Raw genomic sequence first — 15,385 nt, 5'->3', positions numbered from 1 at the left:
CCCTGCAAGAAAATATACCATCTTTCCTCTGCACGTATTGGCCGGCCGTTTCTTCGTACTGTTATTCGTAACATTATTTAATCAACTATTTATTTATTTTTGTACATCCAAAGAGGCATTTTAGTTTTGTAACGCCTTGAGCCTTTCACGCATTTCATTTACCATTCTATCTGCTTCTTCATCGACTCTTTCGTCCGGTATCTCTTTTTCTTCGTCATTCGTTGGTAAGTCTGCCGTTGGAACATGATCGACATTCTTGAATTTCTCGTTTGTATATTGTTCAACAATCTTATTAACTTCTTCATCAACGGCCTCGTCCATTTCGTCCTCTGTGTCACCAACACTCTCCATGGTGTCATCAACCATTTCACTTATAATACCTGATTTCATCAATTCCTTTTCTAGTTCGATCATTGTATTCCTCAACTGAGGAAGCCTCACTAGGGAATTGACTTCCCTCATCAAGCCTGCGCTATCCGCCATTTGATTAGATAACACATTCATCCTGATCGCTTCATCTATCTTCATTCGAACAGAGTCTAACTGTGCTTTGGAGGTGTACATTCTATCATACTGTTTATTGATTTGGTATAGTTCTTTGGCATACAATCGAACTGTCCTGATGTCATTCTTCTTTGCGGATTTCTTGATAAGCTGCTGGGTCTTATTCTGCAAGACTGCTAGCTCTCGCAACGACTTTTCTATACTTCGGCCATTTTTCCTTAGTACCGACTTGATCCGCCTCTGTTGTTCCTTAGGATCAGGCCCCCAAATTGCCTTCTTGATATAATCCATTAATATCAAATTGCTACTCCACAAAAATTTTCTCCTAAACGACTAGATATTAATAAAATAAGCACTAGCAAAGCAGTTGATACTATAGAACTATCCAATTAATAAAGAAACAATAGCTTCTTGGTATATGATGGTGTATCCCAATTCGAAACACCTCCACTATCATTCATTCACGCCATTCCTTCTAGATTTGCAGACTATATTCATGTTACCGTCCAGAACGACAATCATACCAAAATATATGGATACCCAGCACAAGCCCTTCTTGGGTTATTTTAGTATTTTCTGAGCATAAAGACTTCGTTTAAGCTTTAAATTCATGTGTTGTTGCCTTTCAAAAGTTCCTTTTCCTGCGGTGTTCTTGCCGTAGAGTCAAAAAGTGATGATTACAAAATTCCCTGATTATATATCGTATAAAAAGAAAATACTTACTATAAAAAACATTGAAGTTTCTTACTTTCGATGGAAAACAACAATACTAAAGTGGAAACAAAGACCTTGCTTACGTTCGCTTCATTTTTCTACAATTGCGCAAGAGGAAATAGTCCTTCAAAACGTCCCCTGCGGTGCGTTCATTTTTGACATCATTATCGGTTGTTAGGAGTGGGAGTTGCAAACGTCTCAGATAAATTAATCTCTGACTTACCTTTGTTTTTCTCGTACAGCTCATTGGCAGAACACTCTAAGCAAGCATTAGAAGATGGTGAATAATCCCGATGGGAATGTGAAGGATGATGATGCGTACTGTGGTGCGCCTTGTTGTGTTTCGATGGATTGTCTTCTTTTACGTTTTCATCGCCATCCATAATATTTTGTAGTTCTTGAAGCTGGTTATTTAGAGACAGTTTCCTTAGATCATGTTTTTTTCTTACCAGTATTTTCCTCTTTAACTCTTCTATTTGTTCTTCAACACGCTTTAATTCTGCGCTCTCATACATCATAATGTCATCATCCGATGGATTTGATTTGAGCGTGGGGTTGTATTTTTTTGCTTCTTGAAAATTCAAACGATTATTTATTGGCGACATCGTATTCAAAGGAGATGGCAAGGATGCTCTATCATTATTACTCTCTTCTGTCCTCATGACGTAATCTGTAAGGACTGAAAGAGTTTTTTCAATCGCTTTTAGCCTATTATCTTGTTCCGAACCATTATAGGCCTTGTTGTTTGAGCGGGGATTGATTCCTGCATCTGGAGGTCTGTTTTTAGGTACATTTATTTGATCGTAGTCCTGAGAAATGACATTTTCATCAACCACTGGCTCCTTGATATTGGAGTAGCGTCTATCTTTGATAATCACGTTGGCCTCAGAAAGTTTCTTTTCCAAATCGTTTGCCTTTATTTGTAGATTGAGGTTTTGGTCTTCGAGCCTTTTGGTGATATCGACGTATTTTTCCAATTTCGAGCGTAGAGTTTCAGCTATCTTCTTGAGCTCAAATATTTCGTTTTGCTTTTCTCTCAGTTTGAAGTTCAGCTCTTTGTTTTGTTGGACAGCTTTGTTGATAAATTCTGTGTTCCGTTTGTACTCCTCTGGCACGAGCTTATCGGCATTCATGCGTGAACCTATGTCGTTGTAGTCTCTATTCATTGGAATTGGGTTGGAATATTGATATGGGATATTGTAATAGTCGTCGTAGAGTCTTGAAGATTTGGATGAATATCGCTTAGGTGTGGGAGATCCGTTCATGTTTTCTAGGGAAGTACACTATAAAGCCTTGCTGTTTTCCGTTTTTTTCTTTTTTTGCGTAGCAAAGGAAAGCCCCTATTTCTCTTCTTCTAGTTGTGTTCCAGACTGTTTTTGTGTACCAGAAGCTAACGCTGTGTTTTTCCAAAAGAATATCTTTATTTATTAGGTTAATTTTCCTTTTTGTTTTGTACCAGGTTCACGAATCACGACGCGTAATGTCACCAACGTCAATAATGGTTTGTTTCAAAAAGGCGTCATATTACTTTTCGCGTGAGAAAGCGAAGCTTGCAGAATAATAGCAGCGTCAAATCATAGCGATGAGAGAGGCATTCTAGTGCAAGAAAGCAGTCGGATTATGTGCTTGCCACAGCCGAAGCCCACTCGCGGCAAAAGCAATAGTTGGATGAAATTTAATTTTACTATATATTGTTACAATTTTTTTTATGTCCGTTATTTATGTTTTATATATCGCGTAGTTACGGGCGTTTGGCAATACGCAATTTCATGAACTGTGTCGTCCTTGTCTTTCTCTACTCAAACCACTGGCATTTGCCTGTTGCGCAAAGAGTTGACGTATTTCTAATATCTGTTAGGATATTTCATTTTTGGCTCTGCTTGTTCTGTTTTGGGCCTCACTGTCGATATCAATGTTCTTTGAGTTATCCGTTCCTCCCACATTCTGGGAAGACACTTCATTCGAGAGGGCTCTAACGCCCTCATGCTTAACTTCAGTATAAAGTTTGTCCTTGTTTTCGGATGATTCTTGCTTAACAGAATGATAATTTCCAGGGTTAAGATCTGGGGAAGAAGATTTTTTGTTATTGCGTTTGTTGGTATCAACAATGGATTCTATGTCCTTAACAAAAAGTGGGTATAAATGGTCCAGAATTTGTTCACGCTGAGCCAGGATATACGCTCTTTCGAAAGGAATCCAAACACCTTTGAGGTGCATAGAGCCGATCTTTACGACTTCTCTAATCTTTTCCGATCTTAGTATGCCATCTCTTCTTCCCCTCGTCATCTTCGTGACGTTCAGTAACTTTGTACCGTTAATCATATCGTTATCCGCCCTGCGCACGACAGATATGCCGTTCGCCTCGACTTGATAGCAGATGGTACTTTCGTCTTCCCACATTGTTGTAATCACACGCGGTTTAAGAACCACGGTGGAACGAAGTCCAGGAATTTTTTTGGTTGCCGCCATCGTGGTCGTCATTGACTTAGCACTGTTTTGGGGCGCGATTTGGATATCATTGGAGTTTTGGATGATTGGGGGCAGATCTGTATGAGCGTGCAAAGGGTTTAAAAAAGATCTTTCAGACTGAACTTCTGATGGCACCATGGTCATCATGGGGAAAGACGATGGTGGGAAGTTATTGCCTGGAATGGTAGCGTAAGGAAGCACAGCCTGTTGGTATTGAGACTGAGGGTGCTGTGCGTAGGGAGGCAGAGGGAAAGCGTAGTAACGGCAGTAATAGCCCGATTCAGTCTGGGATGGTGATGCCGTTACAGGAGCAACGTTTGTATATGCGTCCGCGGCTTCACGCTGGACAAAAGGAAGATTGATCGTGTTTTGATGAGATAGTTCGTTGAACGAAGGAAGAATATTATCGTAATTTCTGGTGGGAACAGTTGCAGCGGTAGATTGGGGGCTCACCAAGGGGTAATGCAGCCTCATTTCAGGAACATGGTACATATTAACAGCTTGACGGATTCCGGTGGAGATAGTTGAAGGTGGTCTTATTATAACGTAATAGCAAGAAGAAGAAGAGGAAGAAGAAGAAGAATAGCCACAAAGTTATAAGCTAAAGACTGAGGGGAGGTGTAAAAGGGTTGGAGGAGCACGGAATGGGATTGAAGCGATTAATCGAGCTGCTTAAGTTGCTTCCTATCAAAAAAAATTAAAATTGGATAAAATAGCGAGGGGGTTATTTGAGATTATGGTCGTCTTAGGCTGCAACTGGAAAGAAAAAAAAAGAAAGGAAACCACACCATATGTATCCATGCATACTGGACAGATATTTATATGTATATATATAATTCTGGTTCTCCTTTCCAAGATCCTAACGCTCGAAAGCGTTAGCATTACGTAACCCATAGTGAGCTTGTTTTTGCCTGCGCTGCCGGGACACAGTGCTGCGACAAGGTAGGACAGGAACCTTGGAAGAAAACCCGTGCGCGCAAGAATTGTGTTTCCACACTCTTACATAATAGGCTGCCAAGAATAGCGTCCGATTGCATGAGGAACCAGTTGTTCCAAGGAAAACAAAAGGAGACCAACCGGGTCTATGGCAGAAAACCCGCAGACAGCTGCGTTTGATCGCATTCTTCTTCCCTTTCCAGCATGAAGTCATTCCTGATTTCGCAGCACTCTAGGCCTTCTTTGTGAGGGGTGGCGCGGGCGTCCAATTGGAAATAGGCTTTTACAGCTGACAGGATGTGCGGTGATTTGTGAGCAACCGTCATCCCAAAAATTATCATCGCATCGCGCAAATCCACCCACGCCGTATTTGTCTTGCGCTCGAAATCAGCCCACCAGGAACGTTATTGTGGCTGCTTTTCCACTCTTCGAAGGAGCCGGCCACGTCTGTCCCACAAGAATGGGTGCCGTTTTAGGCCGACAAGAGGGGGAAAAAGGAGATATACTCGATAAATGTCGCACAAACTTTAAACAAAGAGTGGTGCAAAGCAGTCTTCTATACTTAAGAGTCACAGAATACCTGCATAAGGAAATAATAGATCTTCCCGCTTTTCTTCTTGCGCTGTTGTCCAAAAACCGGGAAGCGAGGTTACGTCACCGCATCATCACCAACTCGGCCGCATGCTGCCTGCTGTGCATTTACAGGCTAGCCACGTCCTTAGATAACGTAGCACCTGCATTATTGCGTCGGAGACCGTAACGTAAAAGACAGCGTTTTCCGGTGCATTGACTTCTGCGCCTGTCAATGTCCGTGGGTGGGCACGTGTCACAGGTGGGCGTGGAGGATTGCAGGCGTGTACGAAAAGAGTAGCCCCGCTTGCGATGGAAGAAAATGACAACTTTCAATCGAAGAAAAAGGTAAAAGCGCGGGCGGCATATTATTCCGCGATGTGAGTTTCGTAGCAAGAGCGCAGTGGCTTGCATCCGCGGAAGTATAAGCCTTCGTTGGCCAGCTGTTAGAGCGTGAGAGATTTCGAGGAAAATGCGTGCCTTTGCTGTTCTTGAGGCACTGCACGTACGCTTTGATGTATTGTGCAGCGGTTATCGTTTCTTCCTTTTTTATTAGGGTTTACTTACACTAGACTAGACTACGTATCGCATCGTATCGCTTGAATTCTATTTAGTTAATTTTTCTTCTCACTTCTTTTTCGTTCTATTCTTGATTGCGCTACTGGTTATTGGCACTATTGGAAAGTTTTTCCTTTTCCGGTTTCTGTTGTTTCTTTTGCAGTTGCCTTGACCTTTCAAAATAGAGGTTAGGATGTGCGATATGAGTTTGTTCGCCGATCTCCAAGTCTGCTGAGGCGGAATTGTGTGTCATTTCGAATACTTTGGTGCAAGCGATTGTGTACTCGCCTTTTTGGCACGAATCTAGGACACTTATGATTTGTGCTTGGGTGAGTTTCATGGAACGCAGTTCTGCAGATAGTCTGTCGTGGCTCCAGTCACGGAATGGGCATCCGTGATAATCGCCGCGGCCGGGTCTGGGCTTAGATAGAATGGTGTGACAGTCCCACGGTTTGTAGTTGATTCTGTTACCTTCGAGGCCGTAGTTGTGTCTAAAACTGTAGCGGTACTCTTTATTGAACTTTTCCATCGTCATGTTGCCGTTTCTTGTGAAAGCTTCTGACCAAAATTTCAAAGCTTCGTCGGCGCTCAACCCAATTCCCTTTAGAAACAGGCTTAGTTGTTGCCTACCGTAATATCTCAAATGATGGTTTTTCTTCAAACCCTCCATTAAGTTTTTGATACTCAATGGATAGTTCGAGCTGATCTCCTCGGACCACACACTTTGTGCATTTATTTCATCGTCTACATTTTCACCGAATTGGTTTGCCTTTTGCTGGTTAAAGTCTGCAATTGTGTACCCTGACGAAAGATGGTTTAAAATTGGCAGCAACCTGTCATCTTCGTTCAGTCTTGGAAGATGCTGGTAGGTCTTCAATAGCTCCTCGTTCAATTTACTAGCAAACTCATTGGATAGCAAATTCAGCTGTTGGAACTGCGGCAAATAAGCATAGCCGTTTTTCAAAAACACTAGGCGGTTACCCACTAGCTCTATCACGTTTTCGAACGGTAGTTTTATGAATTTCTCTTGTTGGAAGTACTGCCTTCTTTGGTGTTCTTCAGTAAGATTCAATTGGAACTGTAAAGAAGCTGAGACGGTTTGGTACAACTGGTGTGACAATTCCGCCTTTTCTTCGTTGGAAATAAACTGTAGTAAAGGCAGATCTAACGATTGAACGAATTTTGTTTGGTCGGCTGAGGTCAGCATATTGAACCTAATCTTGAGCAGGAAAGTTTCCGCTCTAACGAATTTCTCACGAAGCTCTTTGGAACGACAAAAGCATAATCTCAAAATGAAATGAGAGTAATAATCCTTTTTCTTGTCTTCCAAGTTATCTGTGTTGAAAGGCAGCAATTTCTGGAACTGTGGCTTGATTATGGTTTCGATCTCTTTGATGGATTTGTTCCTGGAAAGGCAGGATTCGATTTCCAACAGAATCTTGAGACGATCGATGGCCCAAATCTCAAACTGTTCCAAGGTTATTTCGCCGCGTGGCGGTAAATCGTAAAACGATAATTTGGACTCGTGCAGCTTTGCGTACAGTGTCTTCTCCTCTTCCGACGAAGTGGAACCTAAAATTATTTGGTTAGCAGCGCTTACGTTGCCAATATCCAACTCGCTCTTGACGATGTCATCGTACGAGCTGAAGTTCTTCCTGGAAGCGATTCTTCTCTTTGATTGCCTAAACATTTTTCTTTCCACGTACTGCCCTGACTATTCCGCCTGTAGATGTAATTCGATGCTGATTTAATGTGTAACCTTTAGTAGTTACTCCCAGTGAGAAAATTGCTTTTCAAAAACAAAAGATATCAATATTGAAAATTACGCGACTTCCCCGCGACGCGTTATTTCAAGTAAGGTTATCTACATATAAACAGTGAGCAAGCGTGCAAGCGAGCAGAAGACGCCAAGCAACCTGGAACAAGAACATAAGTGAATGCAATGCTGTTTGGGGCTTCCTTGATGTAACGCTATTTTGTTTTTGGGAGGAAAAAACGTCGCGCGCTGCACACGCACAGGTACTCCTTGCAAGATTGAAGGCCCTTCTTCTCCCTGTACAAGTACATCGATGGCTAATCGTTGCAAACAAGAGAAGGCACAATCATTGCCCGAAGATAGATATCACATGCGTTAGAGGCTACGTGCTACATATATATATATATACATATATATATATTCGTAGCACACGTCTTCGTACAGCGTCACCCGGTCCACGCGCATTCAAACGGGCGCGAATTGATTTCGCAGATGCAGGAAAAAAAATTGTCAGATGGAAAGCCCTGATTCCAGGATGATCGTAGCGCGGGTTTGAATAGTAAGCTCACTTCTGTTGTTCAAGGTTGCTGGAATTTAAACTCACCTGTATTCTGTCGTTAACTCAGCTGGTCCGCGAAACGAATAAAACTTCTCAAAGAACGGTCAAAATCAAAACACGAAAGTAATCACACTACCCGTACCTTTCTAGAAACATACAATAGCTAGTACAATAGGCATTTGCTCGCTCTTTATTTCACACTTTTTCTTCTTTTTGGTTTTGTTTAAGACATATAATCACACACAATGCTCGTGAACAAATTCGTAGGGTTACTGAGCGTACTCTTTGCGACAAGGTTTACGAATGCTGTCGAATTAGATTTAGACAACTACCAGTCTTTACAAAATGCTACGTCACTGGTCGCTTACGGTTTAATGGATTATTACACCGGTAATCAATATGGTAAAACAGTCGGTATGTTCTCTGATCCATACTATTGGTGGGAAGCCGGTGGTGCATGGGGCTGCATGTTGGACTACTGGTTCTACATGGAGAACGATACTTATAATGACGAAATTACAGCTGCTATGATACATCAGGCCGGTGACGACAATGACTACATTCCACTGAATCAATCTACTACTGAAGGTAATGATGATCAAGCCTTTTGGGGTATTGCTGCCATGACTGCCGCTGAAAGGAATTTCACCAATCCTCCTTCAGATCAACCCCAATGGTTATATTTGGCACAAGCCGTCTTCAATACAATGGCTTTGCGTTGGGATGCAGACTCTTGTGGTGGTGGTTTGAGATGGCAGATTTTCGTTTGGAACTCTGGTTATGACTACAAGAACACCGTTTCCAATGGTGCTTTGTTCCACATCGCTGCAAGATTGGCAAGATATACAGGTAACCAAACTTATGTCGATTGGGCCGAAAAAGTTTACGAATGGATGGTTGGTGTCGACTTAATTTCCAATGGTACCTATAAGTATGTTTACGATGGTGTTAGTATTGGTGACAACTGTACTAAAGTCACCTCGTACCAATGGACTTACAACCAAGGGTTACTATTGGCCGGTTCGGCTTACCTGTACAACTACACCGGATCAGATCTCTGGCACACAAGAACAAAGGAGTTTTTGAACGCCTCCCAAGTGTTTTTCCATGACGGTATAGTGTACGAAGCTGCTTGTCAAGGTCCAAATTCTTGTAATACAGATCAACGTTCTTTCAAAGCTTACTTTGCCCGTTTCTTAGGTGCCACTGCACAACTGGTGCCAGAAACTAGAAATCAAATTATGTCCTGGTTAAACACATCCGCAATTGCTGCCGCTAAGTCATGTTCTGGTGGTACTGATGGTCACACCTGTGGGCTGAATTGGTTTAATGGTACGTGGGATGGTATGTACGGTTTAGGTGAACAAATGGCCGCTTTAGAAGTCATGGTCAACACAAGGGCCTTAGATAGACCTGCTCCGTATACTGCCGAAGATGGCGGTTCGTCTGTTGGTGATGGGGCAGCTGGTACCCAAGCACAGCCTACAAATTTGTCTCCTTTAAATATCACGAAGGGTTCCAAGGCGGGTGCAGGTATCATTACTGCTGTCATTGGTATTTCAATCGTCGCATGTGCTTTATGGCTGGTCTTTTGATTCAAAAATCAACCGAAAAACTCATTTTCTTTAAATTAAAAACAGAAATAATTAGTTCATATATTCACTCTACATTACCTTCCAAAATTGTGGAAAAAATTAAATGAACAATGGGGACTTGGAGAGTCAAGATTAAATAAATGTATTATACCAACGAACTTCGACAAAAAGTTAGACCACACATATATTTAATTATTATATTATATAAGACATACACATTATTCTTTTGGCTCCAGACTGTTTTGTTCCATTTTTAGAACATCAACAGTTCATTAGCAGAGATCCCCAACACATTCTGGAAGATTACTAATATCGATATTTCTTTGAAACCATTTATAGGTGATATCCTTTATAAATTGATGATCTTGTAAACTAAAGCAATCCAGATTCAAGTCGGTTAAAAATGAGGCTGAGATGGTAATAGATTGTTCGGACCCGATGCTTTCATTTTTTTGAATAACGTCTTTCAATCGGTTGTATAAGTTTAACGTTCTAAGGTGGAAGTAACGAATCAAATTTTCGGCCATCTGAATTTCCGAATCATTGGACTTTGAACCAGAAATAAGCTTTAAAGGTCTGAAATTCTTTGCCATATGGTACGGCGCCATCAAATAACCCGCTGTGGTTAGGAGATAGAAACCATCAATCAAAAATTGTAACCACGATATAGGCTCTGTCACCTTATGAAGCTTATTTTTCACATTTGTTGAAACATCTTCTTCTAATTCACTAAGTATAACTTTTTCATATGTTTCTAAGTCAAGAGGAGTGGCTCTATTGTGTTCACCAGATGCAGCGATGATCTCCACATCGTTTTCTGGAAATTCTTCGATGATTGAACTTGAGGGAAGTTTGACTATGATATCGTAAATTTCAGGTTTATACAACAAAATCTCTTCACTGGTTGTTGCCACATAGCCACGCTCTTCGCCAAGTGACTCCAGGAATGATATATCCGATGTTGATACAGTGAAAAGAGGCACAACGTATTCATCATTTATATGGTTCCCCACCATATCCTTAGAAAGCATTGATATTAAGAAAATGCAATAAGCCAAGGAATTACATTTTTCAAATGATTCTCCTTGAGGAATTAGAACCAATATTCTCCTTTGGAGAAGGCTTGCCTTCCATAATGTAAATATTAAAGGGCCCAAACTTCTCGCCCAATACGGCATGTATTCGATCAAATGTCGCGTTTCCTTGGGTGTGGTTTCCACAATTTCTACTGAATTTTCAGTTATGTGATCTTTATTATTCTTTTCGAAGAAATTTTCGAAAAGGCAAAAGTTGTCAAGCTCCCCCTGCCTCATCCATTGACTAAGCAGCTCCTTTAAATGGCTTGCATATCTGTTTGCGTCGTAAGCATGGTATATCTCTTTATAAAAGTCTTTTTTACCATTCGATGGGAGATCTTGAACATCGATAACTATACCAAGAGAAAACATTAGAACTTTATTTCTATCAACCTGATTATTATTTTCAATAATATCAAAGGAATTTTGTTTGAAATAGGCAATTCCGTAATCATAGACAGGCCTCTTAACAGTATCATCGTCGCCAAGTGCTTCTCCCTTAGGAACTACAAAATTGACAATATCGTCGGTTTGTTCGTGAATTCCAGCAGGTAACGATTTAAATTCAATATTGTTCAAGTTGAATGTTGTATCTTTAATACTTTTAGACCATATTATGATATTTCCTTTTTTCATATCAAACTGACTCAAGAATATACAGGCAATTCTTGGTCTTTCATTCTTACAGTCCAAAAGTTTAGATATGCTAAACACGTTTGGGTTTATGGTAGGCTCTGCATCTCTTAAATCCATAATTTTCTAATTTCATAAATCTTGGCAATTCAGTATTGATTGGTATAAGAAGAAACATAATTTAAAGTGGTGGTATCATTCAATGAAATAGTACTGTTCAACAGAGGTATGTTACATGGTATACTGTACTAGAATATCACTTCACACGTATATATTGAATGATGAGATAACAACAAATAAACACTTCAATTGTTCCTCATTATGTTAATTAGAATGGTTTTAAAAGTTGGGTTATATTTTCCCAAGGGTGGTAAACTCATTCATATAGATTTTAGTTTTTTGAAAAGCTAGACTAATATCAATTGGTCAGTATGGAAATACCATCTCGACAGCTTATACCGACGCTAATGCCGGAATGGACTCCGTCATCCCATCAGTCTTACAAAACTGCAGATGATTCTGCTAGCCCTCCGATAACACCCACAAGCCAGGTGTCTTCATTTGATTCCTCGTTGTCCCAAATGAAACCCACATATAGTACAATCATAGAAGAAAATATAGACACGATCCTAGATAGGATTCGACCATTTGTGAAAAAAATAACTGCTAGTGAACAAAATAAAAAAACTATAAACCAATATACGTTAGGAGCCTCAGCAGGAAGTGGACAGTTTGGACATGTTCGAAAAGCATACAGCTCTACGTTGAATAAGGTTGTCGCTATTAAGATTATACCGAAAAAACCATGGAATGCCCAGCAATATTCAATGAATCAGGTGATGAGGCAGATACAGCTTTGGAAAAGCAAAGGAAAGATAACTACAAATATGAGCGGCAATGAGGCAATGAGGCTCATGAACATCGAAAAATGTCGATGGGAAATATATGCGGTTTCAAGGCTTCGAGATAGTGTACATGTTGTGCGACTGATAGAATGCTTAGATTCTCCTTTTAGTGAATCAATTTGGATAGTCAGTGATTGGTGCAACCTTGGTGAACTCCAGTGGAAGCGTGACAATTATGGAGATATTTTACCGCAGTGGCAGAGACTTGTACCTTCTAAGTGTAGTGTTTCTACATTTTCAGAAAAGATCTTACAAGATATGACGAAAGGGTTGCAATACCTGCATTCTCAAGGCTGCATTCATCGAGATATTAAACCATCTAATATATTATTAGATGGAATTGAAAACGTTGCAAAGATTTCTGACTTTGGGTGCTGTATCTTCACTCCTCAATTATTACCATTCAAGAGTGCCAATTTTGAAGAATGTTTTCAAAGGGAACTAAATAAAATAGTTGGTACTCCCGCATTTATTGCACCAGAGTTATGCCATTTAGGCAATTCCAAGAGAGACTTTGTGACCGATGGATTTAAGTTGGATATTTGGTCATTGGGGGTAACTTTGTACTGTTTATTATACAACGAGCTGCCTTTTTCTGGGGACAATGAATTTGACACTTATCACAAAATCATGGAAGCACCGTTAAGTTTAAAAGTAAACGGCAGCACTCTAAATGATTTAATCATCAAAAGGCTTTTAGAAAAAGATGCTACTTTACGTATAGGCATTCAGGACTTGGCAAAAATAATACTGCCTGACCCAATGGATCAACCTGAACATCCTAAAGATATTGATCAGGATATTTTATCCAAAATTAAACCAACAAGGAGCGAGGGCCCTGTCAGAAGATTTTTCGGTAAACTAATAACAAAGAAGAGCAATAAAAAGACATTAGAAAATGTGAAAGACAATTCTTTCGGATCTGCAAATAGCAAAGCAACGGCTCCAGTATATATTGATGCAGATTCACAGGAAGAAGCATTCTCCAGTACAGTTCTCAGGTCTTCGCCTAACTCGAGTGACTATTGCTCTTCGTTGGAGGAGGAAGCGGTTCAAGTTACAGACTTTTTAGATACCTTTTGCGATTCAAAAGGAAGCGCAAATATTTTGCATGTGAAGAATGACAAGCGAAATACTGAGATGAAGGTAGAAAAAAGTGATTCGTCTTCTCACTCTTCATTTAAGGTTCCGACCCCGATCAAGGCCTTAATAAGACTGAAGAACTCTCCCGTTGAGAATCGGAACAAGAGTTATGATAACCGTTTCTCAGATGGACTAACTTCCCCCTCAAAAAAAAGTGCTAAGGAAAAGCATAGGGTTTATAACCCAGAGCCCAAAAAGCTGGCACATTCAGGAAATATCATTAATTTCAAAGCATATATAAATTCCGCTGATAAAGATCGTCAAGAGACGGTGGAAGACGTGAGAACATACCTGAATTTCGCTGATAATGGACAAGCGTAGAGCAGTGGTTCATGTCAGCCGCGAATGGGTTTAGTAAACTATGAAATGGGCGCCCATAAAGTTTTCCCTAAATATGAAAAAAGAACAGCATGCATGAACCGCGTATTAGGTATGTTCGCATTTGTAGTACTAGTAGAATAATATTCAGCATAAATGTATAATTGACAACTGATATTAACGAAATATCTATTTCGAGTTTAGTGATTCTTTCTTTTACAATTTGAAAGAATATTCGTTGGTGCCCTCGCGTCGCGAAACCGCGTGTAGTGAATTGAAAACAAAGGAAAGCTAACTCATCAATGAACTCATACCAAAACGCATACTTTTTAGAAACATTGGAAGTAACAGGGAGGCTTTGCTTGACTGGAATAGAACGTGTTAAACAAGGAAAAAGGAACTACTTCAGATATGTCTAGCAAACAAGAATGGGCTAACTCGGCCATTCAAAGTGAATCGAGTGGAAGATCACTCAGTAATGTCAACAGGCTTGTAGGAGACCAACAATCGATTAATGATCGTGCGTTATCCTTGCTGCAAAGAACAAGAGCAAGGAAGAACCTGTTTCCAAGAAGAGAAGAAAGAAGACGATATGAAGGCCCTCAGGACGACGTAGAATTTGAGGCAGATTATGAGGATCATGCAGGAAATCTCGAAACGGAAACAGAAAACGGAGATGAAACTGAAGTAGAAGCAGATGTGTCAACGGTTAAGCAAACTCACTCGTACGCCTTAGATAGATATGTTAGACAAAAACGGAGACAAAAACAAAGACAGCAGGGCTTGAAGCGTGTGGAAAAGAAATATAGTCCTAGCGAATTAGCTCTCTACGAAATTCGAAAATACCAGCGTTCTACAGATTTACTAATCTCTAAAATTCCATTTGCAAGATTAGTTAAGGAAGTCACGGATGAGTTTACAACCAAAGATCAGGACTTGCGTTGGCAGTCTATGGCGATCATGGCGCTCCAAGAAGCAAGTGAGGCATATTTGGTGGGATTATTAGAGCATACCAACCTCTTAGCGTTACATGCGAAAAGGATAACCATAATGAAAAAAGACATGCAACTAGCAAGGAGAATTAGAGGACAATTTATTTAGTGATGGTGACATACAGATGTCTAAAGCTTCATGATATACTGCTACTCCACAGTATTCCCACTTCACAGTTGAGGGGCATGAAAAAAAAAGTCACGGGTTAGTTGAAGTGCAAATGCAGGCCTGCATTTCAGGGACAATGTAATCTTGGCCCTTTGGTTTTGGGGTGGGAACAAGCGTTGCCGCCTTTTTACTATAATTCTATATTGGAAATAAAAGCTTTCTTTATTTTTCATACGCAATTAAGGCATCTTCAATATTTTAATTAAGGTTAATATACAGTTGAATATTTTTATTCCTCCGGTTGGACGCTTGCTGTTAACAATTAGGGTGTTGTTTCTTCATCTGCTTTCTCTAAAACACTGCGTGAGACATCCTTGCCGTCCCCTATATACCGCGATGAGGTTCCAGATCAAAGGTTAAGGGTAAAGGCAGTTTCTTTTTCATGCCAATTAAGGGATACACAGTTACAAGATATATATGCTGGAAAGGATGGGGTATATTTAATGTGAAAATTCACAGAAAATCACGTTTCTTCCGTAACCTTCATA

At 40.3% G+C, this 15,385-nt stretch overlaps 7 protein-coding genes across 7 annotated transcripts; 2 read left to right on the top strand and 5 right to left on the bottom strand.

Moving 5' to 3' along the window:
• Window positions 1-120: 120 nt before the first annotated feature.
• On the bottom strand, window positions 121-795 carry VPS24 (ESCRT-III subunit protein VPS24; the record flags this gene model as incomplete). The annotated part of the gene is made up of 1 exon (XM_018366404.1): window positions 121-795. The coding sequence occupies one exon, from the start codon at window positions 793-795 to the stop codon at window positions 121-123; it is 675 nt and encodes a 224-aa protein (XP_018220996.1).
• Window positions 796-1,382: 587 nt separating this feature from the next.
• SPC42 (Spc42p) lies at window positions 1,383-2,483 on the bottom strand (the record flags this gene model as incomplete). Its single annotated transcript, XM_018366403.1, has 1 exon — window positions 1,383-2,483. The coding sequence occupies one exon, from the start codon at window positions 2,481-2,483 to the stop codon at window positions 1,383-1,385; it is 1,101 nt and encodes a 366-aa protein (XP_018220995.1).
• A 589-nt stretch (window positions 2,484-3,072) lies between these two features.
• Window positions 3,073-4,179, bottom strand: PHD1 (Phd1p; the record flags this gene model as incomplete). Its single annotated transcript, XM_018366402.1, has 1 exon — window positions 3,073-4,179. The coding sequence occupies one exon, from the start codon at window positions 4,177-4,179 to the stop codon at window positions 3,073-3,075; it is 1,107 nt and encodes a 368-aa protein (XP_018220994.1).
• Window positions 4,180-5,851: 1,672 nt separating this feature from the next.
• On the bottom strand, window positions 5,852-7,441 carry PRI2 (DNA primase subunit PRI2; the record flags this gene model as incomplete). The annotated part of the gene is made up of 1 exon (XM_018366401.1): window positions 5,852-7,441. The coding sequence occupies one exon, from the start codon at window positions 7,439-7,441 to the stop codon at window positions 5,852-5,854; it is 1,590 nt and encodes a 529-aa protein (XP_018220993.1).
• An 870-nt stretch (window positions 7,442-8,311) lies between these two features.
• DCW1 (putative mannan endo-1,6-alpha-mannosidase) lies at window positions 8,312-9,661 on the top strand (the record flags this gene model as incomplete). The annotated part of the gene is made up of 1 exon (XM_018366400.1): window positions 8,312-9,661. One exon carries the CDS (start codon window positions 8,312-8,314, stop codon window positions 9,659-9,661), a length of 1,350 nt encoding a protein of 449 aa, XP_018220992.1.
• Window positions 9,662-9,933: 272 nt separating this feature from the next.
• On the bottom strand, window positions 9,934-11,490 carry ANR2 (Anr2p; the record flags this gene model as incomplete). The annotated part of the gene is made up of 1 exon (XM_018366399.1): window positions 9,934-11,490. The coding sequence occupies one exon, from the start codon at window positions 11,488-11,490 to the stop codon at window positions 9,934-9,936; it is 1,557 nt and encodes a 518-aa protein (XP_018220991.1).
• Window positions 11,491-11,801: 311 nt separating this feature from the next.
• ELM1 (serine/threonine protein kinase ELM1) lies at window positions 11,802-13,739 on the top strand (the record flags this gene model as incomplete). The annotated part of the gene is made up of 1 exon (XM_018366398.1): window positions 11,802-13,739. The coding sequence occupies one exon, from the start codon at window positions 11,802-11,804 to the stop codon at window positions 13,737-13,739; it is 1,938 nt and encodes a 645-aa protein (XP_018220990.1).
• Between the last annotated feature and the right edge of the window lie 1,646 nt (window positions 13,740-15,385).

This window comes from Saccharomyces eubayanus, chromosome XI, assembly GCF_001298625.1.
Source record: "Saccharomyces eubayanus strain FM1318 chromosome XI, whole genome shotgun sequence".
In the NCBI taxonomy this organism is placed as follows: Eukaryota; Fungi; Ascomycota; class Saccharomycetes; order Saccharomycetales; family Saccharomycetaceae; genus Saccharomyces; species Saccharomyces eubayanus.
Note: the sequence above shows the minus strand (reverse complement) of the source record. Positions and strands in the feature narration are given on the sequence as shown.